A 27,361-nucleotide genomic window follows, 5' to 3' on the forward strand; every position below is an offset into this window, starting at 1 on the left:
TTGGAGATTATTCCTTCAGACTCTGTCCAAAAAACACGGAAATTGGTACACTGTATCTCCATAGTCATGTGATTCTGATGGATCTTTCCAAATATTTCATATTCCATCCTATTTGGCTTACAGTGGCTTCCAAAGTTTGCAGGATTGGTCAGTTTTGAACAAAATGCCTCAAAACATGAACGCAGTGTGCAATTTCCGTGAAATTTTGCATGCAGATTCCCACTAGGCCGAGGAAGAAATGCTCCCCTTTTCACATTCACATTGGCCTGTTATAGCGCCACCAGCAGGTCTAATTTAGCAAAACACATTTTTGGAACAAAATGCCTCAAATCATGAATGCAGTGTCGATTGAAAGGCCTAAGAAGAAATGCCACCCTTTTCACATTGGCCTATCATAGTGCCACCAGGAGGTCACAATAACCTACCTGACCTGGCGGAGACCTGTGCTCCGAGGAGCACTTTTGCTAGTTTTAGTTTTTTTTACACACTTAGTAGTAGTCAAAGTAGTCAAAGAACAACTCACCTGGACGTATGTGAGGTACTGATCCACACTGGAGCACTTAGGAATGCTGTAGCCCTTGTAGAAGTAGAAGTCTGGACCAAACATGTTCTCGCTGAACCACACCTTGGCGAAGGTGTTGAGCAGACGCTTGTCGTAGTCGTCAGTCACGCGGCCGCCGTACTGGATCTCCCCGATCATGTAGCGCACCGTGCTCCAAGACACGCCCTAGAGCCAGAGGTGGAAGAAGTAGTCACATTTTTACTTACAGTAAGTCAAACAGAAAAGTAAACTAAACCACCGCTCATCCGTAAAACAAAAAAACAGGTGCTGGGTGAGGTGCTGGAGCTGAACAGTATCAGGATGACCAGAACAAAAACAGCAACCGCACTCACTCACTGGCCCTCATTTATGAAAGTGGTGTACACCAAATAATGGGCGTACGGCGAGATGCGACGCGTTGTGAGTTTATACAGTAGATCTGCTATTTTCAAAATATACGAGCACTTATGCGAGAGCATTTTCGGAGTCAGGACCGGCACGGTGACGCCGCTTTAATCTTTTCATGGACAGTGAGGTCTCCAAACTTATATTCAGTAGAGTGTCCTATGGAGTTATGTGCAACCTGGGTTAAGGATGTAAATCCGACGCTGTGGATTCTTCACGCTGTGGATTTATTTGGGCCACCGGGAGATCGAAGATATGACCCACACACCAGCCTTCATCCATTAATGTTTATAATTCATTCATCAATCACTCCATATCCCATCTCTCATTAACGTGGCGGCACGGCAGCCCGCGGGGGGAATACATGCGCACTGCTCGTAATGGGTTAAATTAATATACAAACGTATGATTTATGACGATGAGATTGGTGTCATTTATGTAGGCTACAGTACTTGACAAAGATTAACTTTGTCAAAGACTGCTGTTTCTACAGTGTGCCAATGCTACACTCGGGTTTGCAAGTAGGAGCTTGCGTGTGTGTGTGTGTGTGTGTGTGTGTGTGTGTGTGTGTGTGTGTGTGTGTGTGTGTGTGTGTGTGTGTGTGTGTGTGTGTGTGTGTGTGTGTGTGTGTGTGTGTGTGTGCATGTGTGTGCATGTCCGCGTCTGACGTACACACGCGTGTGTGTGTGCGCGCGCGCGCGTGTGTACGTCAGACGCGGACAAGACAGGCAGCGAGGTGGGCTGGGGGAACTAGGATTGGCTGTATAGGATCGCTTGATAAATGTCACTTATACTAATATAGGCTAAAATATAAGCTGGTTTGTACACTCCATTGATAAATGAGGGCCACTAACTCTGTGCAAGTATCTCAGAATTTTATTGGAATATTTTTATTATGTGACCTTCTTCAGGCAGGTATGCCTGAAGAATAAGGACACCAGACTGAAAAGTGATCTGATCAGTGATAAGACTCTCGGCTTGATTGATTCTCTGATTTGCCTATCAGACCCTCAGCCTGACCCTGCAGGTTGCCATAGCAACCAGATACAGGAAGTCTGACCTCTTTATCACATGACCGAGGTTGGGAGGTTGGGACTAGAGGTTATAGTCTATGAGCCAGACAAGATTTCATTATCAAAACAGTGGGCAAAACCAAACCTATATTAAATTGTTCATAGGGTCAATACGAGTAAATAAATATATGATTACCTCTCCACAGGAGTAGCTTTTTCATGGTTATCACACATTTTGTTATTTTCCCCATACGTACATGACAGGTGAAAAAATGACAACATTTAAAAAAGAGTTGAAACTTCCTGAGTTGATTACTTACATGAAGACAATGATTTATCGTATTACAAGTTTTCTGAAATTGTATATTTAAATATGCAAATTAGGCATTTAGTCCATGAGCCAGAGCCCCAAAATTGAGCCAGATATTGAATATTCCCTTGTTAAAAACCTTTGACTCCAACATTTTAACAAAAATGAAATAAGTATGTTGACTCTGGCTTTGTCCAATGTTCCAATGTTGATTCTGGAAAGTTATGCAAATGTTGGCAAATTTTCCTAATGCCTAATTTGCATATTTAATTTAAATATACAATTTCAAAACACTTGTAATAAATCATTGTCTTCATGTAAGTAATCAACTCAGGAAGTTTCATTATGATAACTCTTTTTCAAATGTAGTCATTTTTTCACCTGTCATGTACGTATGGGGAAAATAACAAAATGTGTGATAACCATGAAAAAGCTACTCCTGTGGAGAGGTTATCATATATTTATTTACTCGTATTGACCCTATGAACAATTTAATATAGGTTTGGTTTTGCCCACTCTTTCGATAATCATTGCTCAATTTTGGGGCTCTGGCTCATGGACTATTAGGGCCGCAAAGCAAAGCGGGGAGGGAGGAGAGGAGAGGAGCCGAGAGGAGAGGAGCCGAGAGGAGAGGAGAGGCCAGTGGGGCCGGACTTCGCATGACGTGTGTGCAGAGTGACTAGGCCAGTGCTGTCTGGACCAACCTCGGATCGGGCCTAGATGTGGGGGCCGTGAAAATAATTCATGAACAACAAGTATTTAAATTATGATCCTATTCAGTGCTCTGTATCATTCTGTATAGCACGTTCTTCCACATGCCCTCTGGGCAGATGGGGATTCATATGCAAACAGCATTCGTACAGTTTGAAAAAGACATTACTCTCATTAGGCAAATATCAGTGCATCCTCATGTCTGAAAATGATAAATAATCTTCTTCCATATGGCAGCAGGGTTCCTCTGGCTGATATAGGCTCTCTATATCATACATGCCAGTGCTTCTTTAATTAAACTGGGACAGGGCCACAGCCAATGGAAATCAGAGACTGAGCAAGGCTTTAATGAAAAAAAATCCCATTATTTATGTATGAGAAATTCAGAAAGAAAATGAACGGAGATGATGGAGGTTGTGAGCTACACTCACAACCCACCGCACTGTTAATGAGTTACACAGTATGCATCTCCTTTTCACACCTACTATACCGCCCCACCGGCAATGTGCAGTATGCACTTTGAAGGGTGCCGTGAATATATGAATGATATCAACTGAGTGACCATAAAGCCTGATTCATCATACTTTGTCGCACGCCGGTGTCTCGTGCCGACGATTGCATTCCTGCAAGCTGTGAGCTTGCAGGTCTGCTGTTCGCGGCCGTGACGGATCATAAATGAGGCTTTCCTCTTCAATCCTACCTTCTTAATGTCCATATCATCAAGGTGGTTCTGGACAAACTGGACAGTGGCATTGAAGTCTGCCTGGTTGAACTCGTATGGGATGTTCCAACCCAGGGGGCCGTACTTCCTCCTCTCCTGCACGGTGCTGTGGAGAAACGCCACTCCGTACAGCATGGGCTTCCACTGCACCATGTTACTGACATCCAAAAGGTCCTGGTTTATACCTGTTGGGACATACAAGCAGCATGGCATGCACCACTAAATTAACAATTCAGCTAGACAAATTGAGCCGCTCATTTCCGATTGGAGGCCGGGTGTGAGCGGCCTCTGTGTGAAAGAATGAGCGGCCTCTTTGTGAAAGAAAAATCCTTTAAATTCAACTTAAATCTTCCTATTACGAAGTATATTCAGTGGTGCATACTGTCGGCAGTGTCGGGGCTACGGAGTTGGCCATGACGTTATCACAGACGTTGCCATACAGATGATTTAGCATAATGACAATTGGTGAAACCATCAGGTGAAATCAAAATGCTTATTATTTTCGTTATCATTCATATAATTGCTCCTCTCTTAATTTAGTAACAATCAGGATACATTATACAGTATAATGTATCCTGATTGTTATTCCTGAAAACAATTACCATATTGAGGGGGAAAAAATCATATGAACACTGAATGTTCACGTTGACTGCCAAATGAAAAACAGTAATCTATATGCTGCTAGTTAGAGGCTGGAAAACTGGATGTTAGATAATATTTAATTAATATGAAGAGAAGGTTGCGTAAGATCTTTTGTCCTTCATGACTTTTACCCCCAGGTATACACACAGAACCCTCTAAGCAGTGATTACGCAATCGATTCAAGGCGATAACATCAGCCTGTGTGTGTCTCCACATAACCCAGGAGACTGAGACCGCACAAGACAGACACACTATCCAGCATGCACATCAATGACTTATCTCCTATTCACACACACACACACCCCCACCCACCCCCCACCCACCCACCCACCCACCCCCACACGCACGCACGCACGCACGCACGCACGCACGCACGCACGCACGCACGCACGCACGCACGCACGCACACGCACACACACACACACACACACACACACACACACACACACACACACACACACACACACACACACACACACAATGTTCTGTTACATATCAAGTGACTTCAGTAGCTGACCTCAAATACTGTAGCTATTATAAAATCAGTAGAATATATAATCATTTCCCCGCCAATGATTGCCCACTCAACAAATGGCTCGCCAGTCTGAGGTTACAATAAATGATGTTTGATTTGCCTCCTCACCGCCATATGTCCTCTTTAGCCCCGCCTTCAGGCCCTGAGGTGGTTCGTTGGTGAATTTGATGGACATCTGCAGGAGCGCGATGGGGAAGTGTCTGTGGACCTCTGTGGTTATCCACAGGCGGAAGCTGTCGTGGACCGTGTCCGTCTCCGTCACCGTGTCCATCAGCTCGTCCATGAAGTCCAAACCCAGGTGGCAGTTCTGGAGCAGGGCCCAGCCACCCTGGGGACAAGTCAAATTAATCACGTTAAATAAACCCTGGCAGTCCTATTTTGGGCAAGTCATTAGGTGAACATTCTCAATCATAGCATACTGTAGGTCTGTGTTGCACCACAGAAATAGCAAGTTCACAACTTGGAACGTGGCTATTTTCGTCCCCCGACACCTTTGTACGACAAATTATAAGTCATGCTTAAGTGGTTGACCTAAAATTGTATTGGATGGGACTATGCTCTACAATACTATGATAGATTTGGGGCGAACGTAGCTTAGCGAGAGGCGAGCGCTCATCATGACCATATTTTTTTTATTGCCAAGATATATAGAGCTCTGAGTAGTAAGTACATCAGTGACTGAATCTGAATATAATATACTGTATATATTTTTATTGCCGGGTATGTTTGCACTTTCTTTTTTCTCTGTGAGTTTGTTGCATTACACTGAAGCAACCATATAGAAACATTTTCACACATTTCTGAGCAAAAACATGTGGCCATTGTGGGTGGAACGTAGTGTTAAAATAGGTGTTGGTCTTCTACCATTTATAAACTAAATTAACCACAATCCTGGAGACTGATTCTTATAATACTGTACGTACTTCCTGCTTTGAATTGAAACCTTAAAGCTATACAACCCGTAACTTCTGTGTCATCCATGGAATTCGAACCCGGGCTGTCTCCGGCGCCTGAACTCCCCCCGCGAGATCAATAAAGGTATTTATCTATCCATTTAAAATCACACCACAGACTCACATTAGCCATGGTCTGCTGCAGAAGCTTGCGGGAGTGGACTTCTTGTCCCTGTCCCATTGAAACGTAACGGGTCTCGATCTTCTGCCGCTTTCCCAGTGCAATGATGGAATCGGTGGGATCGGAACCCATGGACAGGAAACAGATGAGGGGGGTGCGGGGATCGGACTCCTCCCAGGTGCTCTCCAAGTCCAGCATCACCCCCTCAGCGTATCTCTCCCCCATTGACTCCATGATGTACTTACGGGCCTGATGGAGAGGACAGGTGGGGAAAAGAGGGGAGGGAGAGCGAGAGAGAGAACAATGAAATATGGATGTGTGTGTGACACGGTATCAAAGATACTATTCAATCTCAGGGAGTGTTACAGTACGTAATGGAACTTTGATGCTCCATAGCAGTGGTTCTCAACCTGTGGGGACCTCCAGGGGGGTCCCCACTTGATTGGAAGGGGGGGGGGGGGTGACAAGATGACAGTGAAGTGACAATTTAAGGACTTTTAAGACATTTTTAATACCTAAAAAAAAGACCATTACTGCATCAAAAGTAATTAACAAACTACTGTATACTATAAAGACTGGTCAAACATTGGCCAAATAATAATATAATATATGAAATAAGCAAAACATTTGAAAATAGCAGATCTACAAACGCTGCGAGGCATTGTGAGCTTGTAGATCTGCTACAGTATATACTGTACATGGCAACAACTACCCCAAAAGGGGTTCCCGGATTGAAAGGTACACCCCCCCCCCCCCCCCCACACACACACACACACACACACACACACACACACACACACACTTTGTAGAAGGAAGGCATTGGGGCAAACTCGGACAATGAAAGCCTCAGGTCATCCACACACACACGTTCTCCTACCTGTGCGATGGTCCTGTCAGGGCACCAGGAGCGAATGAGGAGCAGCCGCCTGAAGCAGTCCAGAGCCTGGTCATAAGAGTTGGGCACCACCTCCTCCTCTGGAGCCTCCTTGTCAAACCACGCTTTCCACTGCTTCTCGTTACGACTAATCTGAGACGATGACATACGGTACAATGTCATGCACACGCACATCATAAACATGTGTTCAAAAATCAGTGGGGTTCATCCTCTGGGTTCATCCTCTGGAGTGCATGAGCAATTTGATCAAGTTGCATGGCATTTCTCCCAGTACATGTTGAGATATCTTGTGTGCAAGTGGAAATGTATGGCCCCCCTACAATAATTCTCACTCTCACTCTCTCAAGACAGTTTAGACAAGACACGCACGCACGCACGCACACACACACACACACACACACACACACACACACACACACACACACACACACACACACACACACACACACACACACACACACACACACACACACACACACACACACACACACACACACACACACACACACACACCCCTACCTACCTACCTAACAACACAAGGCAAATAAGATTAGAAGGCTAAACCTTGGAGGAGTTACACTTTTAAATCAATTCTGTAGGCAGCCAATTGAATGAGAGTTATTGAATTGAATTACGTTTGGCCCCCGTTCTCCACAGGTTCAAATAGGTCTACATTCTGCTGACCTGAGTATTACTCAGAGGTAATTGCCTGGGAAGGATTCCATATCACAATGAAAAGACCATTGGTGCTGAGGTTATGATGATGGATGCATGATCTCTTAGCATAGCGCATCACGTCCAAACATCATTTGAATGGCATCAGTGCCCCTGTGAACGCTCGCAGAGAACATTCATTTGTGCTACGATATTGCATTGAGTAGTGGCGTGTGTGCATCAGTGTACTGAAAAGCAATGGTTGTCAAAGTGGGGATCACCAGTTTAACCCTACATACAGTACATATCGGCCTATTTGAAAATAGCTACAAGCTCACAACGTGCCACGATGCGATGCGTTGTGAGCTTGTGCTGTAGGTCTGATATTTAATATATAAATAATATATAAATCGGGCTTTGCTTTGAATTTTGTGCGCGTTTGTGTGTGTGCCAGCATGTGTCCATGTCAGCATGAGTCCAGGCACAAGTCCAGAAACACACACACACACACACACACACACACACACACACACACACACACACACACACACACACACACACACACACACACACACACACACACACACACACACACACACACACAGTGAGAAGACACACAGCAGGGGATCACACACACACACACACACACACACACACACACACACACACACACACACACACACACACACACAGCTGGGGACCAGCCAGATCTATCTCCGTCTGTCTCCTCTGGGGGGCTCCTCCCCTGGTTCTTCTTGAACAACTGATTTAATTAAACAAATAAGTGTTAATCCACTCCTGCCTGATCTTCACTAGCTGACATGCACACATGCACACACACATATGTAGCAGAAACCTTGCATCTCCATTTTTCAACTCTTTGTGTTTTGTGTCATAAATGAAAGCCCTACTTCACCGTACTACGGTGTCACTCGTAGGCAAAAATAGCCTACGAGCTCACATCATCGCGACCCCTTGTGTGCTTGTAGATCTGCTATTTTTGAAAATAGATTAAGTGAACGTGAAAGTGGTTAAGTGGGCCTGTGGCTTTCATAAATATTGAGTCAATAATAAATTATCAGCAAGAGCTTGTGGCTAAATAATAACTACATTGGAATCATTGAAACACAGATTTATTTTTCCACGTCGTTTTGGAAATACAAGGTTTCCACATGGCGGCGACGATGTGCACCTCCACATGAATGCACGTGGAAGCAGCTACTCCTGCACACACTCTCATACAAAGATCCATATGCACACACAATCACATGCTTAGCACACGCACGCACACACACACACACACACACACACACACACACACACACACACACACACACACACACACACACACACACACACACACACACACACACACACACACACACACAGTTCAGCCGAAGGTAATTGATTGGAAGATTCTCCGTAGTAAGCTAATTTCACAGAGTACAGAGCAGCCGGCCCCCCCTGTGAGCCACCATCCTGTCAACTGCGCGGGTGGGCGTGGGGGGGCACTCATGCGTATATTAGAGGGCCAGTCCATCATAGTTTCTGGGTTCATATGTACAAAGGCATCTTTTGACTGGCCCCAGTGAGTGATCCTCCATGGCATGTGTGTGTGTGTGTGTGTGTGTGTGTGTGTGTGTGTGTGTGTGTGTGTGTGTGTGTGTGTGTGTGTGTGTGTGTGTGTGTGTGTGTGTGCGCGTGTCCGTGCGTGCTTGTGTTTGATGTAGTGACACGAGGCTGAAATCATATTGACATGTTGAATAGAGTGAGGGAGAGACAGGCGTAAACAACACTTAATGAGAGATGAAAGCCTGCAGCAGTAACGTACACATACACACACACATATACAGTATATATATATACACACACACACACACACACACACACATATACAGTATATACACACACACACACACACACACACACACACACACACACACACACACACACACACACACACACACACACACACACACACACACACACACACACACACACACACACACACACACACACACACACACACACACACACACATGCATGCGTTGTGTGCATCTGTGTAAAGCCTTTTGACAGCAGTGATCATTGATGTCAAACCTTTCTAGATGAAGAACCCTTTGGGGAAATGAGAGAACTCAACAGAACTGCAACAGCTCACATCTGAATGTCATTAGGCTGGGTGTGTGCTTGTGTGCCGTGGCCGACTCTACCTGCATGCGTTTTGTCCATGTGTGTGTGTGTGTCTGCTTTGTTAATGTACCTGGTCCAATATATCGGAGAACTGCCAGAGCTTGCTGAGTTCAACCAGGTTGAGCCAAGTCATGTCCAGGATCCATTTAGCTGGCTTCTGGGGGCAAGCCTTCAGGTCCAATGATGCACCCCCTGTATACAGTAGCGCACCGCACACGCACGCACACACACACACACACACACACACACACACACACACACACACACACACACACACACACACACACACACACACACAGTTATATGACAAATAGCTAAATAGCTTTTGAAAAAATAAAAAGAAGATTTAGAAACATTTTTCGACCATGATTATTTTTCACTGAAAATGTGCCCAAAATAGTGACACTAGTGTGGTTGGGGAATTTTCATCTGTTACTATGATATTGGATCTCTGCGATACTATAATATTGAACAAGCTGTGCTAGTGACCAAACAAAGCTCAATAAAATGTGGATGCTTATCTGTCTTAAAGTTCTAGACAGTATTCAATTTTCAGAATGTGTCTCTTTATTCACCAAATAGTCCCATGTCCAATGTTTTGTCTCTGCACCAGGTGCTGCCTTGACAGATGGTGAAGCTGTGTGCTGGTAGTGGCCTGTGGTCTTGCCAGTTGCTTTGGCTTGGCTTTTATTCCCATAGTGAAGAGCACTTTGTGGCTACGCTTCGGTGAACTGCAGCCAATACGCTCAACATTCACTTGAACCTTGAGTAAAATTCACTCTCCTCTAACTAAATAATACATATGACTTGCTGGGGGAGAAGAGAAGGCAACGTCTATCAATACTGTAGCTTGCTATAGTTCTAAACATTATTTTGGAAAATATCACCTACACTAATATTTAATGAGTGAACTGTTGTGCACATGCCTGCTCATGCACACGCACACACACACACCATAGTCCGATTTGTAAACATTGTCCATAACACTGTAAACGTACTCTGACCAAAATAATCTGAGCACAGAAATGAAAGCCGTTCTTCAAGGCAAGGACTAGAGTCAGACTGACAAATGTGGTTGAGAACCACTGGTTTAAAGGGGAATACCACTCATTTTCAACATTGAACTATGTCTTTAATACACCTTAGAGCTGTTGTGTGGAAATAAGAAAAAGGTCCCCCCCCTTCTATGTTGCCTAGAACTGGATAATTGATTGAGGTCATGTGACATTTTTTTTTATTTCCACACAACAGTTATAAGGTGTATTAAAGACATAGTTCAGTGTTGAAAATGAGTGGTATTCCCCTTTAAGTGGTTAAGAAAAAAAGAAAAAGTCAAAAAGACAATGTCAGACATGGAACAGAGAGGGTTACCGAGGGACAATAGACCCATTGACCTCTGACCTTTAATGAGTGTGAGGAACTCCTCATGCTTGACTCGGTTGCTCTGCATGTCGATCTTTAAGGTCAGCAGGAGCGTGAAGAGGAACTTGTGCTCTTCGTAGAGACCCCGCGCCGCATACTTATGCACTTCAAAGGTCATGAACTCGATGATGTTTCCGATGCGTTTGCTAGTAATTGGGCTCTTGGAGGATCTGTTTGGAATGGAACGGCACACGTCACGGTTACAGAGTCATGTTAATTGGCACACTCATTAAAAGCGCATGGGTTTTTCCACGTTAAGCTCGATTCACACTCGGAAATAGCCGACTGACAAGCGTGGACGACGTGCTGCGGAGCTTGCAGGTCTTTTATTTTCCTGTGTGCGACACCGTGGTGCGACGGAGCATAAATTAGGCTTTACACTGTTCAAACATGAGCGTTCATTTAACTCTGAGTGTGTCCAAAATCAAACCAAATGGACCCTTCCAGCCAGCACGCCCACGTGCACTGGGACCCATATGGTTTCATTTGGGTCTGTCTGAGTTACAAATGTTTAAATGAAGACTGAGGATTTATGTTTAAGTATTAATAACAGCAAGAAAATAGACTAAAAGCGGGGTGAATGCTCCAACAGCTTGGTTCAATGAAGGAATACTGAACATGGTTATTGTGGCATATTTACCGTGGTAATAACAGTCATATACTGTATGTCATTGTGAGACACAGACATGACATTTGTTAATAGAAGATATATGAATTATGCATAGAGTGTTGCATAATGCATTATAAAGTAGAGTGTTGGCCAAAGTGCATTATCTCTGTAAGTGAGATTGCCGGTCACAATCAACCAATCAGTACTTGGCAGCATGTAACTGAACAACTCTCTGCTAAAGTTATAAACAAGAGACACCAAAAGCTCTAAAGCTACACATTTCCTAAGCAAATATATATGGAATATATTGAAATTGAGCCATATTCGCCTGTAGTTTTGAGGTGTTGTAATTACAGTATTATAGGCCACGAGGAATTATCCAAACAACTCTTCACTGTCCCCTTCTCTCCTGAAAACTATTTGTGGCAACAAGAGTAAGAGGCTTATAATACCCGGATAATGGCCAGGCATGTTCCCAACCTTTCTCAAGATGACGTGGTGTGTGATTGCTACATATCTGTGCGCCTTGTTCTTTCCAAACACTGGGAGAGCAACATGCCACAGTGCAGGTGAGAGAGAGCAAGATCAATGGAAGGATGGGGGGATCTTTTTTTCAAAGACATCTCCTTGTCTCCGCTCTGTCTCTCTCTCTGTGTCTACTGTGACGATCCACAATTGTGTTGCTGCATTTTGGTTGTAAGCGCTAATGACAGTCAGAAAGCAATTCATGCTCAGGAGCCTATGAATGAACACCCACACACACACAAACACATTCCCTTACCTGGCGAGAGAAAGATCAAAGAGTCCCAGGAACTGTCTTAGAGATGTTTGATACATGACATTCACCATGCTCATCTCAGTGATCAGAAAGTATAGGATACTGCCCCTGGTGGCCACTAGGAAACAAAGACACATATTAGTTTGGCCACCTTGGACTTTTGTATAAGAAGTTAACACAATACCTGCATGCAGTGGTGTAGTGAAGTAACTAAGTATATTTACTTAAGTAATGTACTTAAGTACACTTTTGAGGTACTTTTACTTTACTGGAGTATTTCCAATTGTCTAACTATTGTCTAACCACTTTAGCCCTGTTTTATACCGAAGCCATTTGAAAATAGTCGATCTACAAGCTCACAACGCGTCGCATCGCGACACGTTGTGAGCTTGTAGATCTGCTATTTTTAAACATTTTAGTACTTTTACTTTTGGTACTTTAAGTACATTTTGATACCAACACTTTTGTACTTTTACTCAAGTAAATTTTGAATTCCGGACTTTTACTTGTTACTGATTATTTCTACATCGCAGTATTGATACTTTTACTTAAGTAAAACATGTCAGTACTTTTTCCACCACTGCTTGCATGTTACAAACGTAAACACGAATAATAAACATTTAGATTTTCAGCGTAGCTAAACTGATCAACAGTGGCAAGCCTGCTGTCGCCAGACTAACACACAAGCAAATGACATTTCCGCTGGCAGATGTGTGTGGTTTGTTTTTCAGGCTGAACCTTGGCTGGGACAATGGAGCCAATCAGGAAAAAAGACCCAAATTACCAACCCTCTGCATCTAGCAATCTACAGTAATAAGTGATGATATTGCTTGCCAATTGTTTGTGAAAAGGATTGGATCCCCCCCAATAGCTTGTAATATTCTAACCTGGGCGGTACTCCTCTCTGGCAGCGTTGATCTGGATCTCAGTCTCTGCAGCGATCTGCAGCTTCTGGTTGACCTCTTCTGCTGTGCGCTTGGTGTTGCCAAGGACGATGATCAGACTCTCATCATCCACTAGTGATCCCTGGACAAGGGGAATAGGAGTTTATCGTGAAACGTTGTGCAAATCTTTGCTTGTGGAGGTCCCTGGCACAAAATATTGCTGAGATGAAGGGGGTCCACAGCCAAATAGTTTTGGGGGTCCTTGACGTGAAAAGGTTTGAGAACCAGCTGCTTTAGGTACAGTTACCCGTTCATTCTTGCACGATCTTGAAAATGAAAACTTAAAACCCCCCAAGGCATAGCCACAACCCCAACCTTTCACAACCTAAGGTTATGGTGGGTACCTTTCAGAATCTTTGGGAGACTGAGGTGAGGTGGTCACTGTACAATTCCTTACCTGTGTGCTTGTAAGCCGATACAGCAGGTTGTCCTCCAGTTCCTTCATCTTTCTCTTGTTAGCCGTCACATCTTCCAGGAGGTCTGTCCTCTCCTTCTCTAGTTCCTGAGGTCAGATACAGACAGACACATACACACATTTAGAGATAACATAGAACGTAGTAAACTCAAGAGATTGAAGATGAGTTTAACTCAGAATGTAAAACAAAGATTTAAATGTTTACACTCTCAGGTTTAATTTACCGCTCTGGATTTTGCTGTGTAGCCTGGAAGCAACTTTAGAGCGCTTAGATTACAAATCTAGTTTCCCAAAAGCAGCAGGAAAGCCTATTAGGGCTGTTTCCACATGGCAAAAGTTTAAATAACCATGAGTCTCAAGCTCCCCCACAGCAGGACTTTCATGGTCTGTGTGGCTCCCCTGACATGAATAATCCTAACCCACAGTAAAGAAAGTCATTGTCTAAGTCTATAAGAGAAGCTTACAGAATGGACACAAATTGGCTGCTCAAAAATGCTGGTCGGGGCCTGGACCGCGGCGTGGCGGTCCAGGCACCCTAGGCTGCAATGCAAGCCTGACAGCGTGTCACACGTCGCAGGTTCAAATCCCGATCCCGACGACCTTTGCTGCGTGTCACTCCCCACCTCTCTCCCCATTTCCTGTCAGTCTGCATTAAAAAGGCATTAAAGCCCCAAAACAAATCTTTCAAAAATAAATAATAAAATGCTGGTAGGTGGGAGCTGGGATATCAAGTCACGGTGAAGCATTGCACAGATGATAGATGATAGATGAAAGAAAAAGAAGAAGAATCCAAACTCTAAAAATGTATATATCACTTTCAGACGTGTTTGGGGTCATTCTAACGCCTACTCTGGCTTTTGTGTGCGCCCAAGGATTTTTTTAAGTTGCTTGTTTTAGTATTTAGATATTTGATATTCATTTTTATCAGACACGCTCCCTTCCTATACAAACCCATTGTAACTTCAAACTCCATTTTAACCATGATAGATTCAATGAAAACATTATGTCCTTGAATCTGGTGGCTGATATTGTCCTTCTAACATGTGAGGGGGCCGTGTTTTTTCAATTCCTTTTTTCATGCATTTTATTTTATCATTTAATTTCCCCCCAAAATTATGAAAAATACATGAAAAAAGTAATTGAAAAAACACAGGCTCATCATGCATTAGAAGGACAATATCATCAATAAACTTTTGTTGAAGAGTATGGAGCAAATCATGCGTATTTCATATTTGGCAAAAAGAAAAATGTTCTACTTTACGCAGCATGCATAAACACTTCTCCTCAGGGTGAAGGCACGGAAATAGATGTTCTTTTCACAAAAAGTATCAAGGTCTCATACTGTACTGCATCAGGTGAGTCATCCAACCTTTTCTATGATTAATATTTCCCCAATTGTACAGTGTACAACAAAAGTGTATCTCTCGTTCTGTCCCAATTGAACAGAAAGTGGCAGTAATAAACGTGTTTGTTTGCAACGGTAATACAGAATGAGATAGGCAGTAGGGAGAGCTTGTCAGAAATATGCAGCTTTTAAATGGTCTCCGAGTGCTCTTTAAGAAACTAAGGAGCTCAGCACTGTGTTACATCCACATCTGTTAAAATACACAGCTTCACTGCTAAAAAAACAACACTATTTAATTGGTGGAGATATAGTAGAGCTCAGGGTCATTTCCCTACATCAATGGCAAGGTCCAAACAGAAACCCCTGGTTAATGTCCTACTTTGTCTTACAAGAGGGTCGTGCAAAAATAGCGAAAAAAGACAATCTACAAGCCACAACGCGTTGCAAATTCTCGCAATGCAACACGTTGTGAGCATGTACTGTAGATCTGCATTTCCCGCTATTTAAAAAGAAAGTTGAAAGTGAAAGTAGTTAAGTCTGTCTGTGGGTTCTATAAATATTTAATCAATGAAACGTATTAATCACTCGAACACCAGCATCCATATTCTGGGGGGAATATTAGCCAAAAATAGCCGGTCTACAAGCTCAAACGTTACGACGCGATGTCAGCTTGCAGCTCGGCTATTTTTGATGAAGATATTTGGTGTAGAGGGAAAAAAGCGGTCCACGGCTAATGTTGCCCTCTGAAAAGGAATTCTAGGGTTCAAGTTCCTATCACTCAAACATTTTGTGCCCCCCCTGTAGTAACTCTGAGAACCCCCAAGGGGTCCTGGACCCCTTGTTGAAAACATAAAAGTACATTGGATCCATTGGAACACAGCATTTTTTTTCCATTTCCTGAAAAGTTACGGTTTTGGACAGGTTTCCACCCGACAGCGTCAATATGGACTATGAAACAGAGCCATACCTCGCTCTGCATAATGGACTATGAAACAGGAACGTGCAAAAATACACTGCGTGATTGGCAGATATAAACGAGCCTCACAAAAAAGTAATAGATTAAATCAAACATAGTAATCAACTTTGTTAATGTTAATGGGTCTCTGTTGCTGCCTGTCCAACAGGGAGCAATAGTGTTCTCCTCTGCATGCATTACGCCCTCCTGGTGAAACTCCTCGCTCTACGGTGAAAAGAAGCAGCTGGTGATGTCAGGTGTAACAGAGGAGACATGAGGTTGACAACACCAGCCTCAAGGCCAGCAGTGGCAGTGACAGTGACTACATGAGGGAAAAGGGAATTGGCATAATGACTACATTGGGAGAAAAATGAAAAATCTGGAAAAAATATCATTTTCTGTCAAGATTTTTTTTTCTTTCTCACAATGCAGACAAGACTGACTTTATTTAATCCCCATTCTATCGAACTTTTCCCGAAACATGACCTATGGGATCATTAACACAAAAAAAAAAGGATTTCCCCTGTAGCAGAAACTGTCAGCATTTGGAAGTGTGAAACGTTTGCTCTAACAATGTACACTCCTACTGTAGCTCTTATTTCCCTGGAGTTAGACCAGCCTCTCCTCACATTTCCTCACATTCATCAACACCACGACCCCTCAGACCTTTGGCCTTAATTTCCGTTACTGTACTGTAAACAATGGGCAACACAATGACACCAACAACCTAAGCCTCAACTTCAAACCTCAGGTGCTCCAAGAGTCCCTTATCACTGGCAGTCGAACTTATAAGAGTCCAGAGGGCCAGAGCTGTCACCCACGATTTATAACAAGGGAAACCCAATTAGAGGTGCGTATATCGCCGACCTTGACCTTTGACCACCAAATAGCACTACACTACTCTATGTTAGATACTGAGTTAGATATATTATATTTAGTATATAGATACATATATACTGTATATATATATAGATATATAGTTAAAGTTTCATGGCCTTTTGCTGTGATTCAATGATGATACAGTGAACTAAGTCATTTCAGACTCTGACTTAGATATACTGTGTACACAGACAGACAGCCTCCTTAAAATGTTTTCACAATGGCTTCACAATACAGCTAATCACTGAAAGACGAGATCATGCCTCACTGTGCCTCAAGAAACATCTGGGAAGTCTTTCTATTTGTGACAAACTGATTTGTGTTACAATACCGAATGTGCTGTGTGTTTATAAAGTACTATGTTTACAGAATGATGTTTACTGTCGCTCCATTGTTGCACCTGACCCAAGATCAACATTGGACAATCTGCTAAATCGGAAATAAACACATTTTTTCATACGTAGACAAAGGTTGGTATATAAAGCATAATGGCCCCTCTATGAGGGTGTACTGTATCTGCCTGATGTGCCAGATTTCTTCTTGTGGAGTCGGCATGTTGAAAAATTGACCAGTTAAAGTACTGTTGTAAAAAAACAACACTGTTCTCAGCACCTCGGACAGTGACCAGGGGGATCCCTAATTAGTAGGATTGAGTGCATTTACAGTATGTAGGCCAGGAGACCTGCATTCCAGCTTCCAACATATTGTTCCAACTCCCCTTTCCCATTACATTTAGAAATATAAAGTTAGAAGTAAGAAATAAAACCCTAAAATACAATACAGAAGTACTGGCATTATAGGGATTCTCAAACTAAACTGTAACAAATCAGAAATTCTAATCATTGCCCCAGACTCGATCCTCACCCGCTCCACTCAGAACTTCGCTCTCAACACTGACGGCTCCACTGTAACGATCTGCACCCACGTCCGTAACCTTGGTGTCATATTTGATTCCACCCTCTCATTCCTCCTCCATGTTACGTAAACCAGATCACCAAAACTGCCTTTTTTTCAACCCAGGAATATTGCCCGCCTCCGGCCCTCTCTGACTTTACCAGCAGCTGAAACACTCATTCACCACCTCCAAAGTCCACAACAAACTCCAATACGTCCAAAACTCAGCTGCCCGTCTGCTCACCAGTACCCGTTCCAGAGACCATATTACACCCTTAAAGGTTCTATGACGTTCATTTTCACTTTTTTTTATTTTGTATGTTTTATGACCTCAATTACACCCAAAAAAACTGAACTTTGAACATTCAGTGGATTTTCTGTGGTCTGGGGTTTTCTGAATAATTAGGCTGAAAAGTAATCTGTGATTGGCCCTTGGACAGTGAAGTCACAGGCCATTAATCCCGCCCACTCTCTTCCTAGCCCCTACCCTCCCCTATCCTTTCCTTTGGGGGGGGGCGGAGCAGAGGTGATGATTGACAGGCAAAATCCCTCAACAGCGACACCCGCAGGCAAAAAAAACTTTTTTCATTGCAGTTGAAAAGGCGTTGGAAATGTGAGAGAAAAACACCTGCAATGGCTCACTAGAGTGGAATTTTCAGTTAAAACTTTTTATACATGTTTGAAGGACCATGACAAAGACTTTTAATGTGTTGTAAAACTGAATGTCATGAAAGCTTTAATGTAACCCTCAGGCACTCAATAATCTGGCTCCCCCTTACCTCTCTGATCCTCTCGAACCTTATGTACCCTCCTGTTCCCTCAGGTTCAGTGAAGCCAACCTCCTGGATGTCCCCAAGCCAGCCAAGTACCGTACCTGGGGGGACAGGGCTTTCTCTGTTGCTGCCCCCCCCCCACCTATGGCATGCCCTCCCCAACCACCTAAAAATGCCCCCTCCCTCCTTGCCTTCAAAACCTCACTCAAAACCCACCTCTTCAAGATAGCTTTTCCCAGCTGAGGTCTGGTTAAGACCTCCCCAACCCATGCTTTTCTTTTATTGCTTTTCCTATTTACAAAGTTGGTTCCTTCCTTTTCTTTATGTAAAGCGACTTTGGGTACTTAGAAAAGCGCTATATAAATCCATTAAATATATCGCTCTATGCGCTGGATAGCGCTCTATCCAGCGCATAGAGCCATTATTATTATTCTACAATGACTCTATGGGACTGCCTGCAATTGTACCTGTTTCTCTGTGAGGATGACCCTGCCCAGTAGCTGGTCTTCTAGACCTCGCATGGTGACCGTGAAGTCTATTATAGAGGTGCGGGCGCTGATCTCGGGGGTATAGGCTGGGTTAGGCAGCTTGGTGGTCACGTATAGCCTGAAGCCTTTCATCACATCCACCTCCTTGTCTCCAACTTTCACCTGGAAGTGGGAGAGAATGGAAAGGGAGAAAAAGAATGATGCATCTGTTATAATATTGATTTTGTTCAAAATAAACCACAGTACAGTATGTGAAAAATAAATCACACCCAGTGTGAAGTGAGCGGTGCCTTTGATGAGTTGATTTCATTAAGCTATATGAACTAGAGGAACAATGTTAAATCCCTGTCCATTCATTTCAACGCTGCTCAACAGTGCCACTTGAAGGTAGGTCACCCAGCGGTATTCAGGCAGTACTACTCTATTTGCGCTGATTAGAGCAATGGTCACCAAGTTATGGCCATTTGAAATGTTAGAAACTGCTGTAACACTTAGTGCCCCATACAGTATGTGTGCAATTTATAGGTTTATTTAGTTACTTAAAGTTACTAACGATTTTATGAACTTTTTAGAAGTTACAGTATACTTAAATTAGTTACTTTTTACTTACTTTAATTACCTAATAATTATATTACGTATTTTTACTCCAAATAAGTAATGAGTTACTAATTGTAACTACTAAGAGGTATTTTTGTACTCATTTTAATAGCTTTTAAGAATTTTTACTCAATTTATTTACATTTTATGTATTTACTTTTAGGTATTTTTTTTTACTCATTCTAACAACTTTTAAATACTTTTACTCATTTTAAGTACTTTTAAGTATTTGCACTGTCTCCTGTTTGTGTTTAAGTAGTTTAACTGATTGCATCTTTGTGTTGCAATCAGCTGCAGCTGTTGATGTCGTGCTCATACAAACGGAAATACAAACACACTCGGTCACTTGTTGGAGCGGCTGGCACCACTCAAAAAGTATATGGCCAAAGAGGCTCCGCAGTACCCCTCCACTTAGTATTTCAAATCATGATGAAATTGAAAAGAAAATATTAAATGGAACCTTTTCCCCAAAAGGTGTGCACATTTTCTAGTTATGATATGTTTTTACCTCAAATCTAATCATGTTTATTGATAGACCATACTGATAAACAGCATGAAGACACATTGTGAACAAGATTACGATATTAGTGAAAATGAGTGCAGGTCTGTGTGTGTTTGCTGTATTTAAGCTGTCATTACTCACGGCAGTATAGCTCCTAATTATCTATCTGGCAGGTTTTCCCTTCATCCAACTTAACCACTTTCAACCTGACGTCGCAATGTTGGGCATGTCATTATAGGCAAAGATTTTCAAAAATATTCAAAACAAATTAAAATAAATTCAAGAAACTTCAACAATAGGAAAAACAGCTGATCTACAAGCTCACATGGTGACGCGTTGTGAGCTGGCAGATTTTATATTTTAGCTATTTTTGAAAGAGAGAGAGGGAGAATTAGAGAAAGAGAGAGAGAGAAAGAGAGGGGTGTTGATGCCTTCACTGACACCTCTCTCTTGGCAGCCGGAGGGCCTTAGCAGATCAGTATTTTTGTACGTGTCTTGAAGTACATTAACACATGCTTGCTGGCAAACACCATGGTGTGTGTGTGTGTGTGTGTGTGTGTGTGTGTGTGTGTGTGTGTGTGTGTGTGTGTGTGTGTGTGTGTGTGTGTGTGTGTGTGTGTGGGGGTGTTTGTTGAGTTGCGGGGGCCAGCTGCTGTGTCTGCTGCTCAGCACTCACTAATTGGCATCAGATGAGAACCAGGACTCGAGACACGTTAATGAGCGTGAGTAAAATGCCTCCAGTTAAGAACTCTCAACCACTCTGGTGAATGATTCTATTTGTATACGACATTGTGCACATCTGTGTGTGTGTGTGTGTGTGTGTGTGTGTGTGTGTGTGTGTGTGTGTGTGTGTGTGTGTGTGTGTGTGTGTGTGTGTGTGTGTGTGTGTGTGTGTGTGTGTGTGTGCGCGCGTGCGTGTGTGCGTGTTCACTTATTTGTGTTTCTTTCATCACAAGGAAACGGCATGCATGTGGATAGAAGTTTGTGTTGACGTGCAGTATAAGTGTGTGTGTGTGTGTGTGTGTGTGTGTGTGTGTGTGTGTGTGTGTGTGTGTGTGTGTGTGTGTGTGTGTGTGTGTGTGTGTGTGTGTGTGTGTGTGTGTGTGTGTGTGTGTGTGTGTGTGTGTGTGTGTGTGTGTGTGTGTGTGTGTGTGTGTGTGTGTGTGTGTCGGAGTCTAGAAGATGATACTGATGAATGAAATAAATATGAATTGAAGTGCAAATTCAATTTAATTAGCATGAATGGTTACTCTTAACTAACATTGGAACACTACACACAATTAATGAAAAAGATTGTTGTGCTACTTCCAAACTTTCATGAATATTATGACCACAGTCTCTCATTATAAACTCATGCATTAGCTCAAATGATTAACCCTTGTATTCATTGAATTGATTGTGCTAATAGTTATTCCAATGAATAATCATTGACTTTATGCCCTTGTGCTCTAGTTTTGTCAGTGCCTTTAGGCACATGGATTTCTCCAATGACGTGATTCGGAGATTTTCACCACCTTGGGATGCAAACTTCTATTGCAAACGGAAACAACAGAGGGTTCTTACAGAGGTCATGTGCAGTCAGGAACAAAATGCCAGCACTTTGAAGTTGAGTTTGTGGGAAGAAACTTAAACTTCAAATACAGTCGTAAACTTGTTTAATCTTTATTCATGACTATGCCTGGCAATTAAAAATGCAGCGACAATGTGAACCTTTCCTTATGTGAACCGTTCCTTAAAACAGGCTTCAAATAGCTTGCAGTGTGAAAAAGATGATGCCATTGAAATATTTAGGCATCAAGAGTTAATCAGCTACTTTACCTTATAAGTGGAGCCTGTCTTGATGAAGTTTTTCTCCAATACGTTGTCCAGGGCAGGGTCTAACTCCTCTCCTACATCTTCGATCAACAGGGGACGACCTAGAGACAAGCTGTCCTCAAGGTGGTTCCTGAAGTACTTGTGGTTCAATGAGGTTATCTGGGATCAGGAAAAGAGCCACATCAGTTTATCTTACAAAATTAGTACATTTGTCAAAGTAACAATACATTTTGGTCCTGATAATGCTACTCAAACCATGGAGTAAGTGATGAAGACATTGGTTTTGTTCAAACTGATGTTCACAACAGAAGAAAACTTGGTTTTATAGTTTATAGTTTGAGTAACTATCCATTGACTTCACAAAAAACAGAGTATTTTCTCAAATACTCCATTATGCTACTTCTGATTCTAAACTGATTCTGTCAACCAGGTACAGGTATTTACTCCATTTAACCTTGTAATAAATAAATGCATCACACACTGCACTGAGTGTTTTCAGAGGGGATTATTATACATGACAGCTTGATGAGGTCACAAAGGGAGGGATTATAACTCAGTGCTTCTGAGATTGTCTGATTGGTAACCAGGCAAGCCCTCCTGGAATAGTCCAAATATTAAACACTGAAATCAATTCACCCAGCAAGAAATTGCCCGTAACCATAACAAGGCCAGTGACCTCTCTCAATGAATGCAAATTTGTACAATATGCATTACATTATTGCCTGGGTATACGGAAAGACTTTAGGACAAAGAAAAGCATTTGGAGGAAAGAGACCATTGTAGAAAATGAGAATTGTAAGAATACTTTCTCCCAGGCAGTGGAAGTGAAAAAGGCAAAGAAAATAATAAAGTGTCGCCCAAAGCTCAATATCCTGTTCTAGACAATGTTATGTAACGATAATGAAAGAGAGATTGCTTAATTATTCAGCCATTCAAATTAAACATAAAAACTAATAGAGAGAAACAGGGAAATGCATTAAGACTGATAAAAAAAAATTCCCAACATATTGTAGCAGTCACACAGAACTCAAAGACAAAAAAATATATATTTCATGCCTTGTTTAACCTTTTGGAAGATTATGTGCATGGAATCACTACTATTATATAGCATACAGGTGATAAGAAAGGTGGTAATTGTAATTTACAAACACATGGCATATCTCAGTGAGACACTACTTACTCAATACAGTATGTGACACAGGGAGGTGGGCAACACTCGAATTGTTCTGACTGAAATTTTAGATTGCAACCACATTATGTGCAAAAAAAACCTCAAGACACAATTGATCACAAACCTGCAGTTCACTCCTGGCCTCTTTGTTCTTGATCCAGATTTTGCCTTGGTTCTGGGGGTCGATGAGGAGAGGGAAGCGGGCAGCCTTGGTGACAATGATGCCATTCTGAATGGACAGGTCATCATTGGGGAGACCCTGTGAAAGAGAGGAATGATATTACATTCCATGTCAATACAGGCAATGTAGGCCAGCGATTCTCAACCTTTTCAATTTCAAGGACTCCCATTCTGATATGCATTAGGCCATGGACCCCTTTTGATTACAGTTTATGTCTGGGCCCCCAATCTAAGAACATTTTTATTGATAGACATGATTTGGTCTGATATGGTCTGCCATTTGGTAATGAATTCCTTTACTCTATGCACTGTACGTCAGTGTTAATTTCACCGACTAAAACTCTTGACGAAAATGTTTGTCGACTAATTTATATCATTGTCAAAAACTAAATAAAAACTAAGCTATGAGGACTAAAACTATGACTAAATATATTGACAATTTCGTCAACGAAAGAAAACTAGACGAAAATGTTAGGGAGGGACGAGTGGAGAAGTCATCATGGTTATGCGCAGGTGTCGCAGCACGAAAATAGCCGATCTACAAGCTCACAACTGTGACGCGTTGTGAGCTTGTAGATCTGCGATTTTCAAAATATTTATATACGTTTTATACATTTGAAAACATGTGAAATGGGACATTCTGCATAACGAGTACTTATACTTTGGGTACTTTAAGTATATTTTGATGCCAATACTTTTACTCAAGTCAATTTTGAATACTGGTACTTTTACTTGTAACAGAGTATTTCTACATTGCGGTGTGGCTGCTTTTACTTAAGTACAAAATGTGAGTGCTTTTTCCACCCCTGGCAAGGTGTTCATAATTTAATTAGTAGTAGAGCCAATGAAAAGTTTAGTCAGAAATCCATGAATGGCTTGTTAAAGGAAATACTTGAAAACAACTATATTGACGCTACGGTTACAGGACACCCATGACACTTATAAACAGTTGGATTTGTATATTTACGTATCCTGCATAAGACAAAGACCAAGTAGACTTAGGCTGTCTTTTGTGCTGTTAGCTAAGAAGATGCAGATGTATAATGAAGCACACAATGGTCGATCTGCTCGTTCAATACCACTAATAATTAGCGTGGAAGTAACAACAGTTCATTGCAGTTCATTTGTCCTGCATTATGCATGCACTGTTGGGCTGAGTAGTGTTATTTTGTTCATTCATTGTTTCTTTTGAGTGTGATGTCTTTTACCCTGCCGTTTCATTTTCAACAGTACGCTTATTGCCCTGTAACTGTATCTTAAGCTGCCTTTGGTGACCGAGTTTCCCGCACGGGATCAATAAAGGTCTTATATTATCTTATCAATGTAGAAAGCCCAGTTTAGAGGTTATTCTAAAACATTTTGGTCAACCGGCCTGAGGCGGCCTCTATCAAGAAAATAACCGTTTTTAGTGGAAGGACATTTGTATTCAGCATGTCTGACCTGTAGGGTCCACTCGCTGACAGTGGGGGCGTCAATGAGCAGCTCGGTCAAGTTGAGGTTGTTGCCAAAAGGAATGTGACGCAACTTCAGCTCCCGCTGCCAGTCACTCAGCAGGAGGTTACGGAACTCTTGGTTGAAGGGGCCCGAGTAGGACAGGAACGCCGTGGCTAAAAGGACATCACCTGGCATGGGGGGAAAAAAAACACCAAGATGTTTCAGGAAGAACCTGACAACCTGTTGCATAGTTGAATTTTAAAAGATGATTGGGTTGATTGACAAGAAAGTGCCCTGAAGCCAGTACTAAAACTCACCGACGAGCCGTTTGGTCTGTGCAGCAAACTCTTTGCTCTGCTCGGTCCACCTTTCCTTCTCTCCAGCCAGACCACTGATCAGACTAGACGCTGTCTGCATCTTATGTCTACAGCGTTCAGCATCCTCCAACAGGGTCTGAGAAAGAGCACACGACCCAGTCAGCTGTACTGTAGGCGTCTCCTAGCATGTCCAGTCACCCATTCCTCTGTACACCCACCCTATTTTCTGCATATTTGTTAATATCGTCACTGTCGGCCAGAAACCTCTCATCTTTTTATGTTTTTTTCATAGATGAATGCCATTCTTTGTCGTACAAGAGATCAAAATCAGTGAAAATAGTCGATCGACAAGCTCACAACTATGCGTTGCCGATCTGCTGTTTTCGCTATTGATATTACTAGAGGGTCGGGGGACGCAGCGCCCCTTCCCCCTATCCGCTGCACAGGGCTTTGTGCTTGTTGGTCCCTCCGTGTCCCTCTGATGTCCAGACCCGGAATTGCCATCATTTAAAAAAATAAAAGCTCATTTACATCCTGTTTACTTCCTGCGGGAAAATCGCTTTATCTCCGTTCCTCTTACAAGCCTCATTGAAATGGCCGCAGCTATGCAATGGATTACGGCGAGCAGAGCTCCCCCCACCCCCTATACTACGACACCCCTGTGTGTGTAATGAGCCTCTTTGAGGACGGAGGTCACAGAGAATATTCCATGATTTTTCAAAGGTAGAGTATAATCGTTTTCTGGCAAGGGGACGATGAACAATGTTCAACTACATTGGATCCACTGGAACACAGGGTCCTTTTCCACATTTCCTGAAAAGTAACAGTCTAGGACATACTGTACAGTACAAGGTTTCCGCCCGACAGCGATGACATGTTATCCAGTCAACAGACCCACAAACATTTCCATATATTTGAAGCCAATAGCAAATCTAGAACCTAGAAGGGAGTTTGCACCCCGTGAGGCATTTAACTTGATGCCTTCAGCATCTCACAGACAATCAGCATCAATGTCTGCTTCATCAATACATGTCTGGTGTAGGCTTTCGTGTAATTGAGGAGCTGATCAAAGTCATCTGATGACTAAGCCTCGAATGCTGGTGAACAATAACATGGCTAGCCCCTGGAGATGAACAGCATTGATTCTTAATCACAGAATTATGCCAGGAGACTATTTTGACTGTGATCATACAGATGGTTTGATTTACTAATCAGAAAACATTGATGCACAACACACTGTTCTATTTACATGTTGTCGTTCATAGAACAGGGAGTACTGAAAGGTGAAAACATGCACATACACACGCACATACGTACACACACCCGCACCCGCGCACGCACACACACACACACACACACATTTTTTTTAAATCCATGAGACCAGGTGGATAATCCTACCTGAAAGACAGTTTATCTGTGCTCAAGCAGAAGTGCTTTACACAATACATAAAATGTTCAAATAATCCCCAGGAACTGGGGCAGTAAAAAGTAAACAACACAATTATAACGTACCTGCTTGTAATTCTAACTTTCAGAAGCTAAAAATTGAGCATTGATTAAACATTGAACAGCACTGGTGTCAGAATAATAGTAGCAGTAGTAAAATAGGTTAAATAAATAAACAAAAAGAAGAAGTTTGTTTTCTTCTCATTCCAGAATTAGTAGCGGAACGGGTGTGTCATTCTTGAATGAAACTGATCAGTGTTGTACTGAGAAGAAGCAGTTTGAAGAACTGTGCCCCGGTTAAAAATAATGGCTTTAAAGGACAGCTTTAAAGCTACCGATAAGTGCATTTTGAGTGTGAACACATGGTTCAAATATCATTGCCATTTCTGACAGACGAAGTACATATATACTGGATGTTAACCTGTTTCTCCATCATGGCTTGCTCATACTCTGCTTGAACCACATCCAGCTCTGCCTGTTTGGCATCCAGCTCAGCTTGGGCCGTCTGCAGGTCCAAATTGGCTAGAGCCAGGCGGTTCTGCTGCACGGCCAGGTTAGCCTGAGGGGAAGATAGAGAGCAAAGGGAGAGCTTTGAGTTTCATCTCTTTATCCCACCGAAAGTGGATGATTAAATGAGCGAGTGAGAGCGAGAGCTAGAGAGAGCGAGAGCGAGAGCGAGAGCGAGAGAGAGAGAGAGAGAGA

General features: G+C 42.5%; 1 protein-coding gene across 2 annotated transcripts in view; it reads right to left on the reverse strand.

Annotated features, from left to right (window-relative positions):
- Positions 1 to 27,361, reverse strand: part of dnah5 (dynein, axonemal, heavy chain 5) — a gene marked incomplete at both ends in the record, with an annotated part of 164,451 nt that overhangs the window by 33,905 nt on the left and 103,185 nt on the right. For both annotated transcript variants that reach the window (XM_084052448.1, XM_084052447.1), the window contains 16 exons: positions 524 to 727; positions 3,681 to 3,886; positions 4,987 to 5,206; positions 5,956 to 6,201; positions 6,830 to 6,979; positions 9,765 to 9,886; positions 11,096 to 11,286; positions 12,508 to 12,622; positions 13,392 to 13,530; positions 13,846 to 13,950; positions 19,177 to 19,359; positions 22,115 to 22,270; positions 23,407 to 23,541; positions 24,903 to 25,084; positions 25,214 to 25,349; positions 27,081 to 27,218. In XM_084052448.1, coding sequence (XP_083908574.1) covers positions 524 to 727; positions 3,681 to 3,886; positions 4,987 to 5,206; positions 5,956 to 6,201; positions 6,830 to 6,979; positions 9,765 to 9,886; positions 11,096 to 11,286; positions 12,508 to 12,622; positions 13,392 to 13,530; positions 13,846 to 13,950; positions 19,177 to 19,359; positions 22,115 to 22,270; positions 23,407 to 23,541; positions 24,903 to 25,084; positions 25,214 to 25,349; positions 27,081 to 27,218 — 2,628 coding nt within the window. The remainder of the gene's footprint in view (positions 1 to 523; positions 728 to 3,680; positions 3,887 to 4,986; positions 5,207 to 5,955; positions 6,202 to 6,829; positions 6,980 to 9,764; positions 9,887 to 11,095; positions 11,287 to 12,507; positions 12,623 to 13,391; positions 13,531 to 13,845; positions 13,951 to 19,176; positions 19,360 to 22,114; positions 22,271 to 23,406; positions 23,542 to 24,902; positions 25,085 to 25,213; positions 25,350 to 27,080; positions 27,219 to 27,361) is intronic.

The sequence above is a fragment of the Gymnoscopelus microlampas genome (assembly GCF_963454915.1).
Source record: "Gymnoscopelus microlampas genome assembly, chromosome: 3".
In the NCBI taxonomy this organism is placed as follows: Eukaryota; Metazoa; Chordata; class Actinopteri; order Myctophiformes; family Myctophidae; genus Gymnoscopelus; species Gymnoscopelus microlampas.